The sequence below is a fragment of the Diplotaxodon limnothrissa genome, linkage group LG7, assembly GCF_057381915.1.
Source record: "Diplotaxodon limnothrissa isolate DT_005_m linkage group LG7, D_limnothrissa_male_GT1.1, whole genome shotgun sequence".
NCBI lineage: Eukaryota > Metazoa > Chordata > Actinopteri > Cichliformes > Cichlidae > Diplotaxodon > Diplotaxodon limnothrissa.
The window spans coordinates 55,953,110-55,973,995 of NC_140602.1; the positions used below are offsets into that span (position 1 = coordinate 55,953,110).

The 20,886-nt window shown below is 41.5% G+C and overlaps 1 protein-coding gene across 1 annotated transcript; it reads left to right on the top strand.

Annotated features, from left to right (window-relative positions):
* The first annotated feature begins 225 nt into the window (after positions 1 to 225).
* pik3r1 (phosphoinositide-3-kinase, regulatory subunit 1 (alpha)) lies at positions 226 to 20,838 on the top strand. Its single transcript, XM_085359985.1, has 15 exons — positions 226 to 465; positions 1,498 to 2,129; positions 10,484 to 10,576; positions 10,666 to 10,740; positions 10,942 to 11,073; positions 11,736 to 11,937; positions 12,249 to 12,331; positions 16,609 to 16,810; positions 16,906 to 17,086; positions 17,191 to 17,316; positions 17,401 to 17,543; positions 17,633 to 17,809; positions 17,924 to 17,998; positions 18,085 to 18,255; positions 18,407 to 20,838. Exons 2-15 carry the CDS (start codon positions 1,790 to 1,792, stop codon positions 18,594 to 18,596), a joined length of 2,190 nt encoding a protein of 729 aa, XP_085216111.1. The 5' UTR covers positions 226 to 465; positions 1,498 to 1,789; the 3' UTR covers positions 18,597 to 20,838.
* Positions 20,839 to 20,886: the final 48 nt, after the last annotated feature.

Genomic DNA, 20,886 nt, shown 5'->3' on the forward strand with positions numbered 1-20,886 from the left:
ACAGAACATAGGTAATGGCAGGACTGCGTGCAAAAGTTATGTAATTTCCACAGGTGTTTCAAGTTGCAAGAGTACACGGAGAGGGGCGTGCCCACCACAACAGGAATACGATTGGATAGATTATGAGGCGTTTTTGATTGACAGAAAGATGGACCAATGAGATGCCGCTCTGTGCTTGCCCCCTTGTTGGTCGTAGAGGCGACGTTCAAGGGAACATTTGTTCTGGATGGTGAAGCTGTTCCGTCACGTCGGCAGGGTGTAGGTCGTAACATTTTGTTCTTCTCATTAAATCGGATTTAAAGTCGAGCCGAGAGTTTTTCTTTTTCAACCGTGCGCGTAAGAGATCCACCAACGGCTGCAATTAAATCTTCGCACATCGCAGATCTAAAGCTTAATAACGAATTGGAAGTGTTTTAGTGTGGAAGAAAGAGGGCTCGTTGCATTCGTCTGCGGATCCGTGTACGAGTAAGTTATTGCTCTCCAGTGTTTTTAACCTCGCTACAAAGAATTTATTTCTTATGAAGTTACAATTAAAGCGTGTTCTTGTTAAGTACTTAAATTTTGTTGAGTTATTTAAAACTACTTAAAGCGACTCATCATCATCCTCGGTTTAACATGCACTCCTTTTTTTCATTGAAGTTTATTTTTTTTCCAATTCCCTGTTCTGCTAACTTTTTCGTTACAACTCTAACCTTGCTAATAGCCTAAGCTATCTGATTCTGGTTTTAAATAGAGACGTTTAGTAAACCCTTATCCTGTTTTCCTCTAGCTGATGGCTAATTAGGTGGTGGTTTAGTTTAGCAGCAGGCTGATGTTGGCTAGCTAACTTAGCTGACTACTCCCCCGACATTTTTGCAGCGGCTGTAAAGTTGCACCGCAGGGCTGTAAAGCCGCCAGCAGAATAAACTGGACCCATGCATACGTTTTTAAACGCACAAATTCGCTCCCTGCGCGTTTTAAAACTCTAAACCTATGCATAAGGGTGATGTTTATTTATATAACTCTGTCGGCATTAGAATAAAGCTGTCAAGTATAATGCTAACGCTAGCCCACTATATGTTGGCAGGGCAGCAGAGAAGTCGATTTCAGTGTGCCAGAAACTGTAAATGTTCCAATAAAACTACACTGTCATCAATATGGAGTCTGCTCTTCAGTAAATTATTTACTTTTTAATAGTTATTTTGTTGGCAGCTGATTTAAGAAAAAAAAAAATACTGAGTGGGTCAGTGATGGCACACATTAAAACTGTTGCAGACATGATTTGGAAGCCATGTGACAAAGTAGGGCCACAAATGCATTATGGCGTATCATTATAAAAGTGTACATTTTAAATGTATTTACTGTATACTGTGGGCCTACTGTGAGAAGTTGCAGACTTCTACAGTATTTATATTGTAAAATCTTGGCATAACCCATTTCATTCACATTGGGCATTGTAAGGAGCCCATCATAGTCTTGTGCTGCCTGTTGTAAATGCTCTTTCCTCTCATCTTACAGGTCTGGGCAGCATTATCAAGATCACGGCTGCAGGCCATTTACTGATGGGTACATACTGCGAGGCAACACACCAAGAGAGCTGCAAATTATTCGCGAGAGACGGGAACTGTGAAAGAATGAAGACAAGCTAGAGACTGTTTTCACTGTAAAATCATAAATTGTAGCTTTGTTGGAACAACAGCCATTTTAACCAGCAAATGAGTAGCTGGGCTTAAGTTACTCAGAAAAAACCCTTAAAAATAACAAGACTGGTTCAGACTCATCTTTACAAGTGAACATTAAACACACAAACATGAGTGCTGAAGGGTATCAGTACAGAGCACTTTATGATTATAAAAAAGAGAGGGAGGAGGACATTGATCTGCATGTTGGGGATATATTGTTGGTAAGCAAAGGAGAGCTGGTGGCTCTTGGGGTCACCGATGGCCTGGAGCAGCGGCCAGATGAGATTGGCTGGTTGCCAGGCTTTAACGAGACCACTCAGGAAAAAGGGGACTTTCCTGGCACCTATGTAGAGTACATTGGGAAGAAATGGATCTCTCCCCCTACACCCAAGCCAAGGCCCCTGAGACCCTTACCTGTAGCTCCAGCCTCCTCCTTCAAGTCAGAGATGGACTCGGACTCAGAACAAGGTGAGTTTAAACAAGAGCTGTTAAACCATGTTTATTGGTATCAAATTCATGGGTGTTCTCCTTTATCTCAAAGTTCTGAAGGTTTTTTTTTTCCTGGATTACCAGCATAATACACGGCAGTGTGATTTCTGTACGAAAAAGGGGACAAATGCATGAGCTATCTGTATAACTTGCTAGTTTAAGCTACAACAGTTTTCATAATCTGTCTTAACATTATTATTAATTGTGACAATTTGAATGTATTAAAATCCTGAGGGTGTAAACTGATGTTAGCAATATTAACCCCCCCCCCAAAAAAAAACAAACCCTGTTATGTCGCTTTGTGCATTCTCTGGTAGTCCACTGACACAGACAACTAGTTAAGTGTTAAAGTAAAACCTTAGCAAGTCAGAGTTGTGAATCTGTTATCAGCAGGATGCTGATGCTGCAAAACAGGGTTTTGTTTAACAACTCTGCCTGGTGCGGTACAGCTGCACTGAATGTGAACCATGCTCAGTCCCAGAGGACACGGGCTCTGGTGTTTATGCTGGATATAGTACACCAGAGCATTTTCTGCAAGCCATATGTTACCAGCCGAGATCATCCATTTTTGTCCTCAAACTGCATCTTAAGGGAATGCAATTCTCGTACCAGTGTGGAGAAGCCTGTGTAGCTCAATGTATACACTGGTAGCAGGGGGGCAGTTAAGCTAGCTCAAGCAAAATTGATCGATTGTGTCATCATTTAAACTATAATTTGCTTAAAAAAAAGTAATGTAACCAATAATTTTCTGGTCTTTTTTTTAAACACCTTGTTAAATCTGTAAAAATATCAATCACATATTACTAACATCACAGAATATCTAAGTTATAGCTGAAATATTTTGGTGGTGGGGGGGGGGGGGGTGTCTCCATATTATTATTATTTATTTATTTTTTTTAAATTTTTAAATTTAATTTTTTTCTTTTGGTGGGTAAAAAAAAAAAATTATTTCGAGATGTTTGCAGTTCAAAATGACCCTTTGAAATGTGAGTCAGTGTTACAGCTCAGGCCGCAACTATGAACTGCAGTTAAAACTCGTCTTTTTAAAGACTCTGTGGCTTGTTAATGTGCACTTGAAGCTTTTTGCTCACCTAAAGAGCAGCTGTAGTCGCCAGGTTTCTAGTTTTTAGGCCATTTGTGGTGCTGTTGTGAAATTCTTTGCTGTGGTCTACAGTGCGAATGAGGAGCTGTTTTTTTTTTTTTGTTTTTTTTTGTTTTGTTTTTTTGTTAAAAAAGGGGCATATGTTGAATGGATGTGTTGTGGTTGAGTGGCAGCACTGCCAAGTGTGAATGTAGCACTGAGAGAAGAAAAGTTGCTGTGTCCTGGGTGGTGGTGTGAGCTGGGTGGGGGGGGGAGAAAGGGCCCAGAGTTGTGGGTGAAAGGGGAAGAGAGTCCCTGTGCTAGTTTCAGGATGGGTGTATGAGGATCAGGGCTGAAGTGGAGCTGGGGGCTTGGCAGAGGGGCTGCAGCTGGGATTGGGGTAGGTTGCAGGCTTTGGGAGGAGCTTGGGATCTGCATGCTCAAGGGGGCTTTGAAGAGGGTCTTCTGCTCGGAGTGTTTGTGATTTATTGCCCACCACCAAGGGATCCTGCTCCCTTCCTCCTACTCCAGATTTTTTTTTCTCCTTCTTCCTCCTTTTTTTCCTTTTTTTTTTAATGTTTTGATAGCTCCTACCATCAGCTCTGGTCCCAGGAAAAGGGTGGAGAATGGAGGGCTTGGAAAGGGGCCTCTCCTCCCTTAGCCACAGGGGGGGTTTACATGAGTGCAGCAGATGTGGAGAGGGAAAGAGAGAGACTAAAGGGCTGGGCTGGGAAACTATTAGTCCTCATTCCAGCATTCAGCCTTTCTTTAAAAAAAAACAACATTAAAGTGTTGCTCCTTTTACTAGGCCTCTCAGTTAACTGAATATACATGTGTGGTGCTGCCAAGCAGAAGAACTTGGAAAGCAAATAACCAGCTCAGAGCTCAATTTGCTTATTTGATTTAATTTAAAAAATCCACAGTTGGTTCCCAAACTGAAATTCTCCAAGTTTAAAAACTTCTCACACCTTTCACGTCTAGTATGTTGCTTTTAATGGTGAAAAAGAAGTAATTGAGGTGGAATTTCGAATAAGCTAACTGAGTCATAGTACTAAAAGAAAAAAATACAAGCAGCTACTTTTAGTCTGTAGCCAATTGTGTAATTCCTGATGCCCAACAAGCACGTTGCATGTTAAATTTGTTTAGACAGTGACTATGTTATGGCCTAATATTAACCTCTGTGTTTTCAGTTCAGTGTTTTCAGTGTGTAATTACTTTATTTTTCTCCTCCCATCTGTTGGCCAGCATCAGCATTTTTCCCCCCTCTTTTCCCAAAACGTTAGATAAGTATGAATAACCGGTTGTTGCTCTGCACGCTATCACTAGGTACAGCCTACACGCTCGGTCTTGTTTAAGGATATATTTGATGGCAGGCTGTGTTCCCCTGCTTGTCTGAGCCTTATCAGTATGTTTGAAGTTTTCATGTGCACAACATTATAGTACGCAGTATTTATCCAAAAAAAAAATGCAGTGAAATGTTTTATAGCTTTCTGCTAAATATGCCTCCTGGTGTGTATGCAGACTTTTTTTGGTTACCAAAAAATGAAATGTGGATTTTATAACTAGTAATGGATGTACTTAATGGAGCATCTGTGCTGGCTACTGGAAGGCTGAGTGCAGCCTGTACAGAGGAGACGTTTCAGGGAGAGCACTCTGCATAGCTGGAGTTTGAGATAATGCAGCTCTCCTTCTCGGGGCCTCTTTAGCACTCAGGCTGACATCTGCTGGATTGAATACACTTTCTGTTGGTAGTGTCATTTTTTTTTTTTTTTTTTTTATTTATTTTTTGCTCCCCCCCCTTTGCTAAGAGCTCACTTTTCTCTTAAATTATACATGTAATGGCTTTGGCGTAGGTTTCAAATTGGTATACTCTTTTCATTTGTCCAGAGCACAGTCACAGTTCGTTAAATCCATCCAAGTCAGCAGCAGAATAAGCACAGCAGAAGTTTATCGTGTGATAGTTTCCTCTGATGTAGTGTTCCTCTGTGGGACTAAAGGCAGCTGGGGCCAGGAATTTGGTAGTCGGGGGTACGTACAGACTGCATAGTGGACTGATTTGTACCTTTGTGATGAATCTGTATTGTGCTAAGTGCTGATTGCTGTATCTCGACGCACAATACAGCTATACAACAAATGGGTGGATGATGAATAGCACCCTAGCGATTGCTCTGTGCTGTCATTGTTATGAGTGGACAAGCTGCTGGCAAAAGGAAATGTATTTGACTTTTGTACTAGGTGGAATATTAGTATGTTTAGAAGCTGTTGAGAGGAGAGGAAAAAAAAAGCTTTAGTCAGAGGTGAGAAGCGTGTCATTGACAAATTCAGTGCCTGTGAATCTCAGACTTGAGCTGGATTTAAATATATTATGACTTGTCATAGTTTCCAGAATGGGGAGGGGAGCCTTGTCACATGCAGTGTGTTTAAAGCAGCCCACGTGACAAAGGAAATTTGCATCCACATCATTAAATTGCAGATATAATAAAATTTAGTTTTGACTGTCCTTAAAGAAAGGCGATTTGTTAGTTTTTTGTTTGTTTTAGCATCCCGATTCAAACCTAAGATGACGAAGTTGTTTTTCCTCTCACATTTTTAGTTTTTCCATTTGTTATCAGTTTACTTTTGAGCAGTCCCTTCATTTTTCATTTTAAAGTTTAGTCTGTATTAACCGGCTACCCTTTCCCATCTAGTGTTCATCAATTAATTTTTTTCTTGTAGCCTTCTCCATGGGTGGTTTGTATTGTAAACTGATATGATGCAGAGACAAATAATGTAGTAGCTTCAATAACTGTTTGCATTTAATTTTTCCTCTGGTCGGTTTAAAATGTAAAATTAAGAGGAACTTTAAGCATTGCTTAAAACTGTTAAACTGCTTTAAATAACAGTGACACGTGTGTGTGTGTGTGTGTGTGTGTGGGGGGGTTGACCTGTTCTTAATCTGTGTGGATGTGCCAGACATGACAATTATTTTTTTTTTTTTTCCCCCTTCTGTCTGCCTCAGAGAATGTCAGACTGAGGTTACAGTTAAGGGGACAACTCTACTGCTGCTCAGTATATGACAGGGAAAAAGACTAGGACTCAAAAAATAACAGATTCATTAAAAAAAAAAATTGTGTGTTTAAGCAAGTGAGACTTGTGTGCATCAAAGTGTGCATAACTGTTTCATTGCATGAGGCCGTTCAGAGGCTGAAGTCTGAATTGCCAAATCTTCTTTACGGGAGTCGGAGCATGTCTGCTAGCAGGATTAAGAAATGGAGCAAGCAAATAAGGCAGGGAGGAGCAGACAGACTCTGTGCAATTAAACAAAGGTGAGATTGGAGAGTAACACAATTTCATTGGTGCCAGGAAAGTTATGTGTGTGGTGTGCGGGCAGCTCTTGTGCACTGGAGATGTTGCATTGCATTAAGGAGTGGACACAATAAATCATCTCCTCCATTCAGTTATATCTGTCCTGGAAGTTTGTTTGCATTGTTTTGCATCAAAAGTCCTGGTCACTTCTGTTAAGGCAAGAATTGCTATATTTGTGTTTTCCCTCCTGTGCCTCTTAATGTGTCATCAGAAAAAGAGCCTTTGCAGTTGCATATCTCAAAACTATTGCGGTTAAGCAGCCATCATGATATGCCCCACTTTCATACTATTAGAGGTGCAAGGCTAAGATGATCTCTTCTTGGAAATGCTCAAGCCCAACTTGGTGAAGTTCTTGAATAAGTCATTTGCCAACCAACAAAAATAATTTGATTATGATTGTTATGGTCCCTGGTGACATTTGGCTTTTTGCATCAGAACAAACAAAAATAAAAAGTTTTAGTCCTGTTTTGATTTGACCTTTTGATAACTTAAATATATTCTCAAATTAAATAATATACTTTAGCTGTGGTTTTAATAAATCCGTGCACTATTACAAGCTAGTTCACATTGAAAGTGGCTAATCTTTGAATGAAGACACTGTTTAATCATCCTTTTACTTTATAATTTAAAGTGAGGCAGTAGTGCAGGTTGTACAATTGTGCTCAAGCCATTTAAGTTATCAGATTTGGAGTTGGTTTATTTTAATTTGATGTGAGAGGCTTCATTGGTTCTTAAATTTGATCTCACATTGGGAAACTGGCTGCTTGCATTACTTTTGCGATTCACTGATGCTCTGTGCTTCATAGGGTTAATTGCCAAGCTGTAGCAACAGTCTCCTCATTGGCTGTTACTTTGCTTTTGCACTTCATCTTCCAGCCTGCAGGAGGAGACATTGCCTGCCCTTTTTCCTAATTCAGCTCAGGGCTTCACTATTCAGCACAGTCATGCTCAGACATGTTAGTGCTGCCCATGCCAACAGAAAATCCAGAGAATTTGGCATTGCAAAGGTTTTAGGTTTTGGTAATACTATAAACTAGCTGCACCTAGTCTTACTAAATGCTACTGTAGAGACAAACAACTTTGAAATTTTTTTTGTACATTTTGCACAATTTTTACTTTAAAATGTGTTAGGTGGTGATCTATCACCACTGTGCCTTGGCTAGACCTTTTTTCCAGCCTTCTAAATTTATCCAAAGTGAGCGCTATCTTTAGTGCACTGGTAGTGCCCCAGCTCTGTTCTGCCCACAGTCCTTTCGGCTCAGACGTGCCGTTTGAGCCGGACAGATTGTTCCCCACACCACAGCAGAACCAGTGGCAGCTGCATCGACTTCCTCAACCTGCGGTTGTCTAACTGACTACTGACGGGCTGAGGCCTTGGGGGATATCATGAGGTCTGCCAAACATGCAGACGTGTAGAGGCACGTCCAAGGGGCCTCTGTCTCCATACCCTAGTTACCACAGAAACCAGCTTCTATTCAAGTCTTGGAGAGAGTCTGAGGAAGTGTAGCCTGTCAGCTGTTGTAAATGGAGCAAAATGCCAGCACATTGTGTTAATAGTGCCGTAATGCTACTGTAAAACATAGAGGGCCCTGTTTGTTTAATAGAATTAAAATTACCTTTCCAGAGAGAGTTGGAGATTCAGTTTGCATAAGCTGCAGTAAGGAGTTTTGCAGAACCTGCATTCACCTTGTGCCATTATCACAGTTAGGTATACCTATGTGCAGTAGAAAAGAAATGGATAGCTTTTACTGTAGCTAATTTTTACTTATTACCAATTTTTACAAAGTTTTTCTAGAATTAATTTGCCTTCCATGAACACATCAATTATAGGTTTCTTCTTCTTTCTTTTCCTTTCCCCTTTATGTTTCTGTGGTTTGGCCTGTATGGGCACGTTGAGCCTTGATCTCATGCCAAGGCATCTCAGAAATCATCACTGATACCTTGTAGCATTTCCGCCATATTTCTTCGGCTACTTGATACAATTCCATTGGTGCCGAAACTATCACATTGTCGACAGTACCAAGAAGCAACTCTATATCCTTCCTGACCCGTGTCCCTCAGAGGCTGACTGTGGTAGGAATAAATAGGCTGGAGGATCACTTGGAAGATTCTCCTTGTTTTTTGGTTTGTTTCCAAGCTGTGCAGAAGTACGAGCAGCTGTTTGTATATCAATGTATTAATCATTTTCAAGTGTTGAGTGTTTTTTAATCTAAGTAAATGTGTGAAAATTTGCTTGTTCCTTACACATATTTGTGATTTATTGTTTAAAAATTCCAGGCATCGTGCTGTCATGTGCTTTTTGAACATTGTGACAACGGGTGGGTCAGTGTTCTAAATTTAACTTCAGGTTGTGAATTTGGTTTCTCAGAAAACCTTTTGGCTGTAGAAGGAAGATCGTGTTGGATATCTTGTCTGGGAGAAAGATTACATTTCCAAGGTGTGTGATGGCTGCACTGCATGTCTCGATCTCTATTTCAGGAAACTTTGCAAAGTCTGAGATGGAACACCAACTTCTGAGAAACCTTCCTCCCCCCTCCATTCCCTTTCAGTTTGTATTTCCAATAACATCTTCCAGATGACCAGTTGTCCAAAGTGGATTTTTGTGTGTTCTCTGGTTTGAAAGGCTTTACTAATACATGTACTTGACACACAACAAGGCAGCCTGGGTCCTGCCCTAGCCAGAGAATGTGGTTCAGAATTTATTATTTAACTGACTGAACCCTCTTTCATGCAAAAGGGTAGCTTTTCAATAACCCCTATGCGTCTATGTATTAGCCACACCAGTACTTGGCCTTTAATGCCTGATTCAAAAAAGTAATCACTTTTAGGTGGAAAGAAAAAATAATGTTAAGAGAAAGGGTCCCATTCATAGTTTTGCAGCATTTTGAAACTGCAGACCTGATGTTGAACAGTTGAGCCTTTCAGGAAAAAAGCCTTTTCAAAATATGCCTTGGCGAAGATTTTATTTAGATTTGCCAACTCCCCTCCTGCTTTCATGTCCACACCTGGGTGCAAAGTTCTGAAGGAAAAATAAGTAAAAAAAAAAAAAAAAAAAAAAAAGTCAGACCTGGCTTACCTCATATCACAGGATATTTGCTTAGTTCCTTGGTCTGCCAAACCTTAACTTCAGTGCTCAGTACCTCCTGTTGAAACAGCCTTTTATAAATACTCACATTTTACTTTTGAAGCCACTTCATTGGTCTTGTACCTGCTTCCTTTGAAGTTCTGAGGAGTCAAGAATCTAATGAGTCTTTGCTGGTTCAGATGAATGGCAGCCCCTTACCATTTAAGGTCACATGAACAGTCATCACAGGATTAACTGTATTTAACTGACTGGCCAGTTGATATCTTTATTTAGTTACACATAAACTATAGATACTTTTTTGATCTTACAAAGGGAATTCGTTGTGGTACAGTAGCATAAGAGTAAAAAATAGAACAATCTCCAAAAAGTGTAACTAAATTCTGCTGTGTGGGACTCAGTTTTGAAAGTAAAACCAGCCATTGTCAGCACTCACCTCGAAGAAATGAGCTTAGTGAAATCCCCTTAAAGCCGTGTCTGTTTTGCAAACAGCCAACAGCATAGGGCAACTGATTGTCTTGGTTGTGATTGTGTTGTTGTTTGATTTGGAAAGCATAGGTTGGATGTAGAAACATTTTCTCTTCTTGCTTTGCTGGCTTTTGTGTTTTGGGAAGGGCAGGGGTGCTAAAATGGAATTATTCAACTGTTATTAGCAAATTGTGTGGTGCCAGCATATTTATTGGACTGAGTAATTTGGTTCACAGGTATGACGCTGGATTTGTACTAAGCCTTGGTGGGAGGATTTTCACTCCGTTTACACAAACTGAAATTGCTTGTTTTATTTATTTAAAAAATATTTTATTTTATTTTTTTAACGATCTTTAGGTTTCTTCTTGCCCGACTTGACGGAGCAGTTTTCCCTTCCAGAGATTGCTCCACCCATTTTGATCAAACTGCTTGAAGCAATTGAGAGGAAAGGTGAGCTTGACTGAATCAATTTCATATTTTTGTTGGCATTTATTTGGCATGTTATGTTTCTACAGTATGTTTCGTTAATTATTTTGTAGGTCTGGATAACCCCACATTATATAGAACATTTAACGCTGGTGCTGGACTTGAAGTCAGGCAGTATTTTGATTGTGGTAAGTAGCTCTTTTTATCATGTGTTTTATAAGCCTATATGAAGAGGAAGTCTGAGTGGAAAAAATGAGTGGGGTGCATAAAAAAAGGTTTCTAAGTGTGTGCATAAGAGTCTGTTGGCCCAGAAGAGTCTGTGCTATAGTTAAACCTAACTTTACTGAAGTGAGTTCAAGCGTGCGTCTTTGTGCCGTTCTGCATTTCAGACCCCCCATCTGCAGACTTGGATCACCTGGAGCTTCCAGTCCTGTGTGACGGTCTGCGTAGGTACTTGCAGGATCTTCCCCAACCCATCATTCCCACTGCAATATATGCTCAGATGGTTCACAGTGCTAAAGGTGAGAACAGAAGGTTCCCTCACAGTTTCAGTGGTCATTTGTTGATTGTACAGGTTGGCCTAAAGAGAAGTGCTGACGTAATGTACTCGTGCCCTGCTGCTGAACATCATGTACTCATGAACACTAAACCACAAGACCTCATCAGTACCCATTGTGTCTGAGGACTTCTTTTTTCTTTGTTTTTTGTTTGTGTAAAATTAGCTTTTATTTTCTAAAACATCTATGGGTCCTTTAAGAAAATAAGAAATAGAAATCTATGTATTTATTTCTAATTGTGTATTTTAGCACATTTCCTTAACCTTAGTCTTGCTGTCTGTTGCAAGCAGAGGGGAAAAGAAGAAATTCTCAGTGTTATGCATTCTCTTGCTGTCACATGGCCAGAAACAGGATATCTGCGGTTAATAGGAACTAAAACAAGCCTGAAAGTTTATCTCTAGCATCTCTGAGCAGCCAATCACCTGCCAGTGTACCTTATGCTCATTGTCAACCACACAGTGTCTCTGCGGTTTCCAAGTCTTTATTGCACATGACTCCTTTTTCCATTTCTTTACTGTGTAAAGAGAGCTTTCATTTTGTGCTGCTTTTCAACTGCAGAAGACTTTAAAGTAGGGCACTTTATCTCCTGTCTTCCTGAACGTTTTGGCTATTCTCATCTTCAACAGAGGTGGTGAATCCTGAGGAATGTGCCCAGCTACTACGTCGCTTTGCTAGCGCCCCAGGCCGTCCTCCCCAGTACTGGCTGACTCTCCACTGTCTGCTAAGGCATTTTGCTAGAGTGTGCCAAAACGGTTCCAAGAACCTGCTCAGTGCCAGATCGCTGGGCGAGATCTTCAGCCCTGTGTTTTTCAGACAACAGGCCACCAGGTGGGTATTGGGAGTGTAAGGCTTATGCTGCATATTTTGGTTTGTAAAAGATAGGCACTCAGTCAGCAGACAGATAAGCATGCAGGCTTAGTCAAGAAATGGCAAGACACGCACTGCAGTGTATCACACATTCATGTGTTTTAGCTGTACACGGATGTAGGTTGGAGCTTTTCTGCTTACCAGCTGTGCGGCACAATTAAAGTAGCTAAGCCTGAATTGCTATCTGATTGAAAACCGCACAGAGCAGCAGTGACTGTCACCTTGGCTCTGAAACAAACTTTGTTTACCTTGCTTTTTTGTCCCCCTCACAGTTGTGAACCCAGTCTGGATTCTCACATCAAGATCATTGAGGTTCTGGTGACCAGTGAGTGGAGTGACAGTCAAGCTGCACCAGGTAATTGACTGCTGTATTTTCGCTCGATTTTTCACCCATCACAAAACTACTGCTGTTCCTACTACTGTGGGTGCTCAGGGCATGAAAGTAAACGGTTAAAAAAAATGCATTCAGTTAAAAAGGAAAAGTAGATGGAAAGGATGTTGTGCTTTGCATTACTGATCTAACTGAAAGCTGTAAGGAACTTGTGCAGGATTTACATTGAAAGGAGAACATAAATTTGCTCTGCATTGACTGTGCACAGCACTGACTGAGACCTGAGCTATTAATAGCTTGAAGAGGAGGGTCGAGACTTAGTGCTGCTGCAGTTGTAGGGAACCACAAAGTACCCAGTGATTGGAAAGTTACTCATATTATGGCGCTAAAGCGAGTTGATTTTTTTTTTAGCATGTGCTTATTAGTAGAAACAAGTGTTCTTAGTTGAGTCTTTGTGGAGTGGTTTGAATTAGGTCTTCTCAGTTTGTAAAGCATGAAAAGTTTTCTTTCTGAACTAGCATATTTCCATGTTGCAGATGAATGTTTTTTTTTTAATTTTTTTTATATGCAATGAAATGGTATTATGTATTATGTAAAAGGTTCTCACTGGAATTTAATGACTACAAAGTAGCAACTTGTGTTAGAACAGTATTTCTCTGTCTAGCTTTATTTTTGTCAGCCTCATGAATATGAACATTGGGGAATTTGCATGTGATGTAAAATCTTCAGTAAGATTCTGGGTGGTTCTTGGAGCACATTTTTATTTTTTTTCGTCTCTACTCTGGCTTTTGCTGTTATGTAGCATGTGCCTCCAACGGTATAGATGACAGATTCGTGCAAGTCTGATTTTGTTCGTGTTACTGCAGTGGACTGCATACAGACAAAGCTGGTCTGGTGATTTGAGACAGCAGAGCATTGCATGGCAGTTCTGTTTTTACAGCTCTAGTTGGGAGCGGTGTCATTGGCAGGCCCAGCACTGACTGTGGCTGCTTAAACTTTTTATTACCTGTTAGGACTATTTATAACGCTCCTGTGCATGGTCTGCTCTCAGCTGTCAGTGATTTGCACCTGCAGGGAGCTCTTTGGCTGTAGGCTTGATGGATGGCTGACTGAATGGTCGGGCAGGCAAGAGAGAAACCCTGAAATGCTTTTTGTTGGTTCTGCACATACCCATAAAGACTGTACCCAGTGTAACACATGGCAATGTTTAGTCGGGCCAGACTGGTTTCAGTCATCTGTCTAATGCAAATAGTACGGGTAAATAACCTAATTTCTAAACACACATGTACGGAACATGCATGCATTTCTGTGAATGACCTGTATGCGCGCACGCGCGCGCGTGTGTGTGTGTGTGTGCCTCCCAGTTACTGCGTTCCTATTTTAAGTAAGCGACAAAAGGCCCACTTAGATTTGGTTGGCTGGAAAGTCGGCCTGCTCCACAGAGCACTTCTTGTTAACTCAGGGCTGCTTGTAGTTCTAGGGCCACTTGCCTCCCCCTTCAGTGGATGTCCACATGTCCTCCCTGTCTCAAAGTGCTCAACTCAGCAAATATTTGAAACTTTGCAAGTTAATCATAAGACTGCCCCCCTCCTTCCCCAAACAGAAAGAGGGAGTGACCAAAGAGCATAGAGAGACACACAAACCAACGCAGCTGGCACAAGTGGCTGCTTTCAGAACAGGCTGCATCGACACTGGAGCGGCTCCTGCTAATCATTAACTTTGTGACTACACGTGAGCAGGCCTCTGCCTCACAGGGCTCAGAAAGGGAAAGACAGAGAGACTCAGCCCTTTACCGCACCGTCAGCAGGAACTGAGCAGTCAGTCAGTGAGACAGTCGCATGCGGCACCTGCTTCACGTCGAGCGGATTACCTGGATTTCATTAAGAGGCACACAAAGCCGTGACCTTTTAAGAATTAAAACAGACCACGTCCATGTACTCACTGGTCTAAACTATGAAATGGAGCTTTACAGAAGGACTTGAAACTAACTCTGTTGGATTTACTTTATTGTTTGGGAATAAAAGAGAAGCTGCAAAGAAGAGAGAACTGATTCCTCGAGACATGCACAACTTGCAACGTAAGTTTGATGTTTCAGGTCTTGTCTTATAAAGGTGTCAAAAGTGGAACATTGTGTGTTCTGCTGCGTTTGCCTTCAGGCTATAACGAAATGGGCCTCGTGCGTAAGATTAAGACACAAATGTCACAGCTTAGAAAAGACAGAACAGGAATAATAGGTTTGTGTTTTAGTAAGACTTCAATCTTTGCTAGCAGCAAACTTGCCTCGGGCAACTGCTCATGCTTATGAGTTATGGGCCATACTTGGAGAGTGCGCATGAACCTCTGCATTAAGATCAGACAAAAGAGGCTCTTGAACATTTAAGTAGTTTATAGCTATGGTGGACAATGGCTAGTTGATGATAAAGTCTTTTTAAATCCACTGTTGTATTTTTTTTTTCTATCAAAGTGCGGTGGAACAGGTTTGTTCACTTAGGTCTTACTCAAACATTAAAACCTGTTCTTTTTTTCCTCATTTGTAGTTGATGTGAACTATATAACTTAAGCGTCTAAAATTTCCACCAACTGTCCCTCAATTGAACTAAGGACAACGATTGCTTTCACTTGAATCTTCTACCTTTACCAAGAACTGGGGCTATTTTAATTTCACTCAGGAAATCAAGGGAGCTATCCCTGTCGTGCTGAGCGTCACGCTGTGGGATTATAGACGTATTTTGGAGCTCTGGGTGCCGCTGACCGGGCCAGGCATTATAATTTAGCTGCGTACGTGCTGCTGCAGCAGAGTAGGCTTTACGAGTGCCAGCAGTGGGACGGACTAAATGTCCGCACGACACTCGCGGGGAGGAGGGGCCGAGTAACCTGCAGGGGAGCAAGTGGACAAGCTGAACAGAGAGCGAGAGGATGACAGAGGAGAAGCATGGAACAGGGAGCAGGTCCTTTCTCTCTCCTCTGCTAGCAGAGAGATGCGGAGCGCTTGCTTTCGCAGATGGATGCACACCGGGACGCAGTGCTGGTTGATGCAGAGACGCAGTCGTTTCAGTTATCTATTTAGAGTTCTAAAAAGGCGACACTTTTACAATGACCTCATCGCTCACAGGAAATGAAAGATGCAGGAGCGGTTGGTGACAGACCCCCTGTGTGATTGGCTGTGGTAAGTGATGTAACACGTTACTGAGCAAGCTGCCCTTAATGGCTTTTCAAGTACGTGTTTAAGTGGCTGTAATAAAGTATTTGTGTGGAGCAGAGGCGAGATTGGATCAGCGCAAGTTGTCTGTCTGTGGAGGTGTTTGGCTCTGGTTTTAGAAGCCTGGTTTCTTCACGCGAGTTAGAAATTTCTAGTAATCTGGAGACAAAGTGTGATCAGGTTGGAAGGCAGGCGGTATGCAGAGAAGCGCTGTGGTCGGATTGGTAGGTTGCATTTGCGCAGAATGGAAACATTTGAAATCTATGTCACGGTTGTAGCTGTGTGCACAGTGCTTGTGGTTTCAGCGTGCAAAGTTCTGCAAGGTCCATTGCAGCAGGAGGGTTGTGAATGCAGTGGCAGCGAACAACAGCAGTGCAGATTTGTGGGGTTTAAAAATAGCCGACTGCCTTATCTCTGCTACTGGTAGCTTCACGGTGAGCTCCAGCTTTAAGAGTTTAATTGATTTACTGATGGTAGAAGAGAATCTGGTTATCCTGCGTTAAAGCGCAGCCTTTCCTGCTGGTAAAGGCTTAAAGGGTCATTAGGATTTCAGTCTGTCCTATTTTACTGTAAAATGTTGTGCAGCCATCTTTTTCTGCTGTTCTCTCTGCATTTTTTTTTTCCTGCATGAAAAAGGCTTCACTGCTGCGTTAGGAGCTGGAAATATTTATAGATGGCTCCATTTCTTGAATGAAATTCATTCTCCCTGACTCACGCTTCAGTTCTCCTCCCACTGCCTCACCAATGCTGCCTCTCTGTTAGACATGGGAAGCCTTTTTTTTCCTTTCCCCACAACCCAATTCATGGAAAAGGATGCATGCGAACGAGCATGTGTGCCTACGTGCCTATCCAGATGAGGGTTCATTCTTTTGAAATATTAAATAAATTCAAAGAGCAATTTTTTTTTTTTTTGTATTTTTAATTATTTACAAGAAGATCAAGTAAACATTTTAAAGGCAGTGCAAGCGTTCCCCTAAAAATCTGCCTTAAAATGTCCAGATCTCGAGCTCTGAGTCGGCTTTATTTTAACACAAACACTCATAAGCCTAATCGCGTTGTAGTCGATTTATTTACATTCTGTGTTCTCTGCCTTTTCCTGCAGCTCTACCTCCAAAGCCACCCAAGCCCACATCTGTGATTAACAACGGTATGAACAACAACATGGCGCTACAAGATGCTGAATGGTACTGGGGAGACATCTCAAGGGAAGAGGTCAATGAGAAACTGAGGGACACTGCAGATGGTACGTTTTTGGTGCGGGACGCCTCTACAAAAATGCACGGAGACTACACTCTGACTTTGAGGTAAGTGTCTTGTCCTCTGTTTCCTCAAATTGACTGTTTATCCATTTGTAGTTAGTGACCTGTTGGTTTAACCGCCGCTGCTGTTTCGTCTACAGGAAAGGAGGAAACAACAAGCTTATCAAGATATTCCATCGAGATGGTAAATATGGCTTCTCTGATCCACTAACCTTCAACTCAGTCGTCGAGCTCATCAACCACTATCGCAACGAGTCCCTGGCTCAGTACAACCCCAAGCTAGACGTCAAGCTGCTGTACCCCGTGTCTAAACACCAGCAGGTGAGGTGGCAGCTCAATGCATCCCAGCAGAATTAAAACACCTGCGTGTTTAAAGCAGTTGAACCTCAACTTTTTCCTGTATTTGACTATGACTCTTTCTTCAGGATCAAGTGGTAAAAGAGGACAACATCGAAGCTGTGGGCAGGAAGCTCTGCGAGTACCACCAGCAATACCAAGAAAAGAACAAAGAGTACGACCGTCTCTATGAAGAGTACACCAGAACATCACAAGTGAGTACCACCCCACACCTAGGATCAAGAGTGTTACTGCAGTGTTTGTAGGTCAAGTGCTTAACACTGTGCTTCTGCTCGCAGGAAATCCAAATGAAAAGGACGGCGATAGAGGCTTTCAATGAAACTATCAAAATATTCGAGGAGCAATGCCAAACACAAGAGCGCTACAGCAAGGAGTATATTGAGAAATTCAGGAGAGAAGGCAATGAAAAAGAGATTCAGAGGTAAGAGCAGACCACACTTTGTTGTGCATCAGCTGATAACGAAATGCTTGCTCTGCTCAGAACTCATCCTTTTTTTCCTCTCCTTCCAGGATCATGGGAAATTACGAGAAGTTGAAATCGAGGATTAGTGAAATAGTAGACAGCAAGCGCAGGCTGGAAGAAGACTTGAAGAAACAGGCAGCAGACTACAGGGAGATCGACAAGAGGATGAACAGCATCAAGCCTGACCTCATCCAGCTCCGCAAGACCAGAGACCAGTATCTCATGTAAGTGCAGCGCCTGAACAGCATCCTGGCTACATCGGAAACTAGTCTTCCCTCTGAGGGAAATCAAAATTGGTCTGTCCTGCTTTCTAATGTCCATGACTTTTCTCTTTGTAGGTGGTTGACCCAGAAGGGAGTCAGGCAGAAAAAACTCAACGAGTGGCTGGGAATCAAGAACGAGAGCACAGAAGAGTAAGTTAGCGAGTGTCAATCATCCACTCGCTGGACAAAAAAATGTGCATTTTTCATGACAACTTATATTTGTTTTGTGTTTTTAGTCAATATTCTATGGTGGACGATGATGAAGACCTTCCTCATCATGATGAGCGAACCTGGAAGCTGGGCAACATCAATCGCTTACAGGCGGAGGCGATCCTCCAGGGCAAGAGAGACGGAACATTCCTGGTTCGAGACAGCAGCAAAGCGGGATGCTACGCCTGCAGTGTGGTGTACGTATCTGGCTGTTACGTAGCAAAGAATTGCAGTTTTAGTGTTGAAATGTCTTCCTGCTGTTACGGCTTCAGCCACCACTGAATGAACTACTTTTAAAGTTGATGGAGAGCATCACAGCAGGTTGTGACTCCTGTCCTCTCTTTGCAGTGTGGACGGCGAGGTGAAACACTGCGTCATCAACAAGACCCCCACAGGGTACGGCTTCGCTGAACCTTATAACCTGTACAACTCATTAAAAGAACTCGTTCTTCACTACCAGCACACGTCTTTGGTCCAGCACAATGACTCTCTGAATGTGACACTAGCGTACCCTGTGTACGCTCAACAGAGACGATGAGGACCCGGACGTATCCATATTGACGATTAAGGCCCCATGGAAGTTGGAGACATGTTTCGACCACCATGATTAAGGCTTCGATAGCCGGACTTGGACTTGAAGTTGGAGGAAAAGTCACAACAAAGCCTGAAACATTTCAGTGACTTTGCCTAAACCATGAGCCTGAGGCGAGTCTGAATGTAGATTTTTTTTTTTTTTTTTTTTTTCCCCCTTTCTGCTTTTTGTGGGAGCACAGAATCGAGCGAACACTGCTGAACTCGCCCAGCGGAGGACATTTGAGGCCTTCTCCTTATGGTGCTTGTTTTTGTTTTGTTTTTTCCCCCTGTTCCCAAAAGCTTTACCAGCTGGATTATCAAATCGCAACAGAACTCACCGGCTACAAATTTTGTTTTTCCTTTTTCCCCTTCTTCCCCTGTTGTGTGTGTCTGTGTGTGCGCGCGCGTGTGTGTGTGTGTGTGTGTGTGTGTGAGACTGTCCATGTGACCAAATCTCATAGAATCAGGAAACTCTGTGATATTGGAGGGCTGTGTAACACTTTGCTTGTATTAACTGTTCAGTAGCAGACCATGGATCAGCTGACAAATGTAGCAAAATGGCACTTTTTAAAAAACAAAACAAAGTTTCACAAAAGAAACTCCTATGGACTTTTATTAGAAGAGCAGAGAGGACAAGTACCCACACTCTGCCTTCTCACTGATGAGCATTACAGTGCATACGTAAACTTGATTTGAACTGTGGGCAGGGAGAAACTATGAATGGACTATTCTTTCATGTACATATGTGAAAATGTGCAGTCATGACTCGTACCAAAAAGGATTTGTTCCTCTTTAGTTGTATCCTGATCTGCTATGCAAACCTTTCTCCATTTTTATTTCAGAATTGTTTTATTCTGTTGCAAACCCACAATATAAGCTTGTTTTAGTGCTTGAAAAGTATTTTTTTGTTCCTGTGTAAATATCCAAGAGGATATTTTGTCAAAATGCCAAGATACAGTTTAAAAAATGCTTATGATTTTTAGAAGATGATAGAAACATACTTTATTATAAATTACTTTAACAACTGGTATACAGATGAAAAGGTTTTTTTTTTCTTTTTTTTTTTTTTGGCTTCAAACTAATTTTTTCTTCTCAGGCAGAGCCTTTTGAGTATTTGAGCTGCTTTAGTCACAAGTACTATTTCCGACAGAGCTAAGCCTACATGCAGTTCTTTGTTAAAATGGACAAAGAAGGTCAGGCTGATGGGATTGTACGACCCTTATCTACCATCACAGAAACAACAGTATAGATTTATTTTGTTATAAAATATATTTGTTCCCATATGAGAATATATCAAAGCAGACTGGTGTTTTCAACTGGTGGATATTGCTATTAAAGATCAATATGCATTGTACACTTACTATTTTTTCTGTATCAGAAAATCACTGTGTTTACATGGGTGGATCGGCTCATTTCAGACGGTAACATAATATTTCATAACCCCTAAAAGAAGGAAAACAAAGCCACGTGCTCTATTCCCACACCCTAAATTTGGCTTTTACAAGTCTACGATACAAGTGCGCCAGACCACGTAAACTATGACGTAAAAAATCACAAACTGTATTACTCACAATATATTTTGTAACCCTTCAACATGTCATCACAGCTGTCAGGTGAACCTGTTGAACGTATCTGTAGAAAACTAGTTGTAGAGACATTAACAGAATCTGATTTTGATAGTTTCCTGTTTTTTGTTGGCGTGACAGTTTACTTTAATTCCCATCTTGGACACAACTTGTTCTCTTGGGAACGGTCTACATGTACAAACCACAGAGGAAAGCTTAGTTTTAATTCACAATTTTCGTTATTTACACACAGACTAGTTTTAACACATTTGACCAAATTACTCATTCACAACTTTAAATGTAACACATTTATAGGAGTTGTCTTTTTTCCTTTTTTCTTCCCCTCCCTTCCTCCAAAGCTGTTAACAGGTGTCTCATATTTGACATTTAGATCCTCAGCAGCTGCTGGCATGAACATTTTGATTCCCTTTGTCAATTTTTCTTAAGTCTGACAACGTGCACCATTATTTCTTTACCCCATTTCTGGGTAGTATTGTTGTTTTATTGTTGTCCTTTTTATTTGAAGCTCCTCTTTGGTGTTGGCGTCCCAAAAACGATTGGATTGAGATTGCCAGTGTTCCCCAGTTTTGCTTTGAATCTGTATTGGGCTTTGTTAAAAATGAAATAAAACTCTTCTTTTTACGAAACAATGGCTTTGTTTTGACTGATGAGTAAAATGAGTTCATGTTA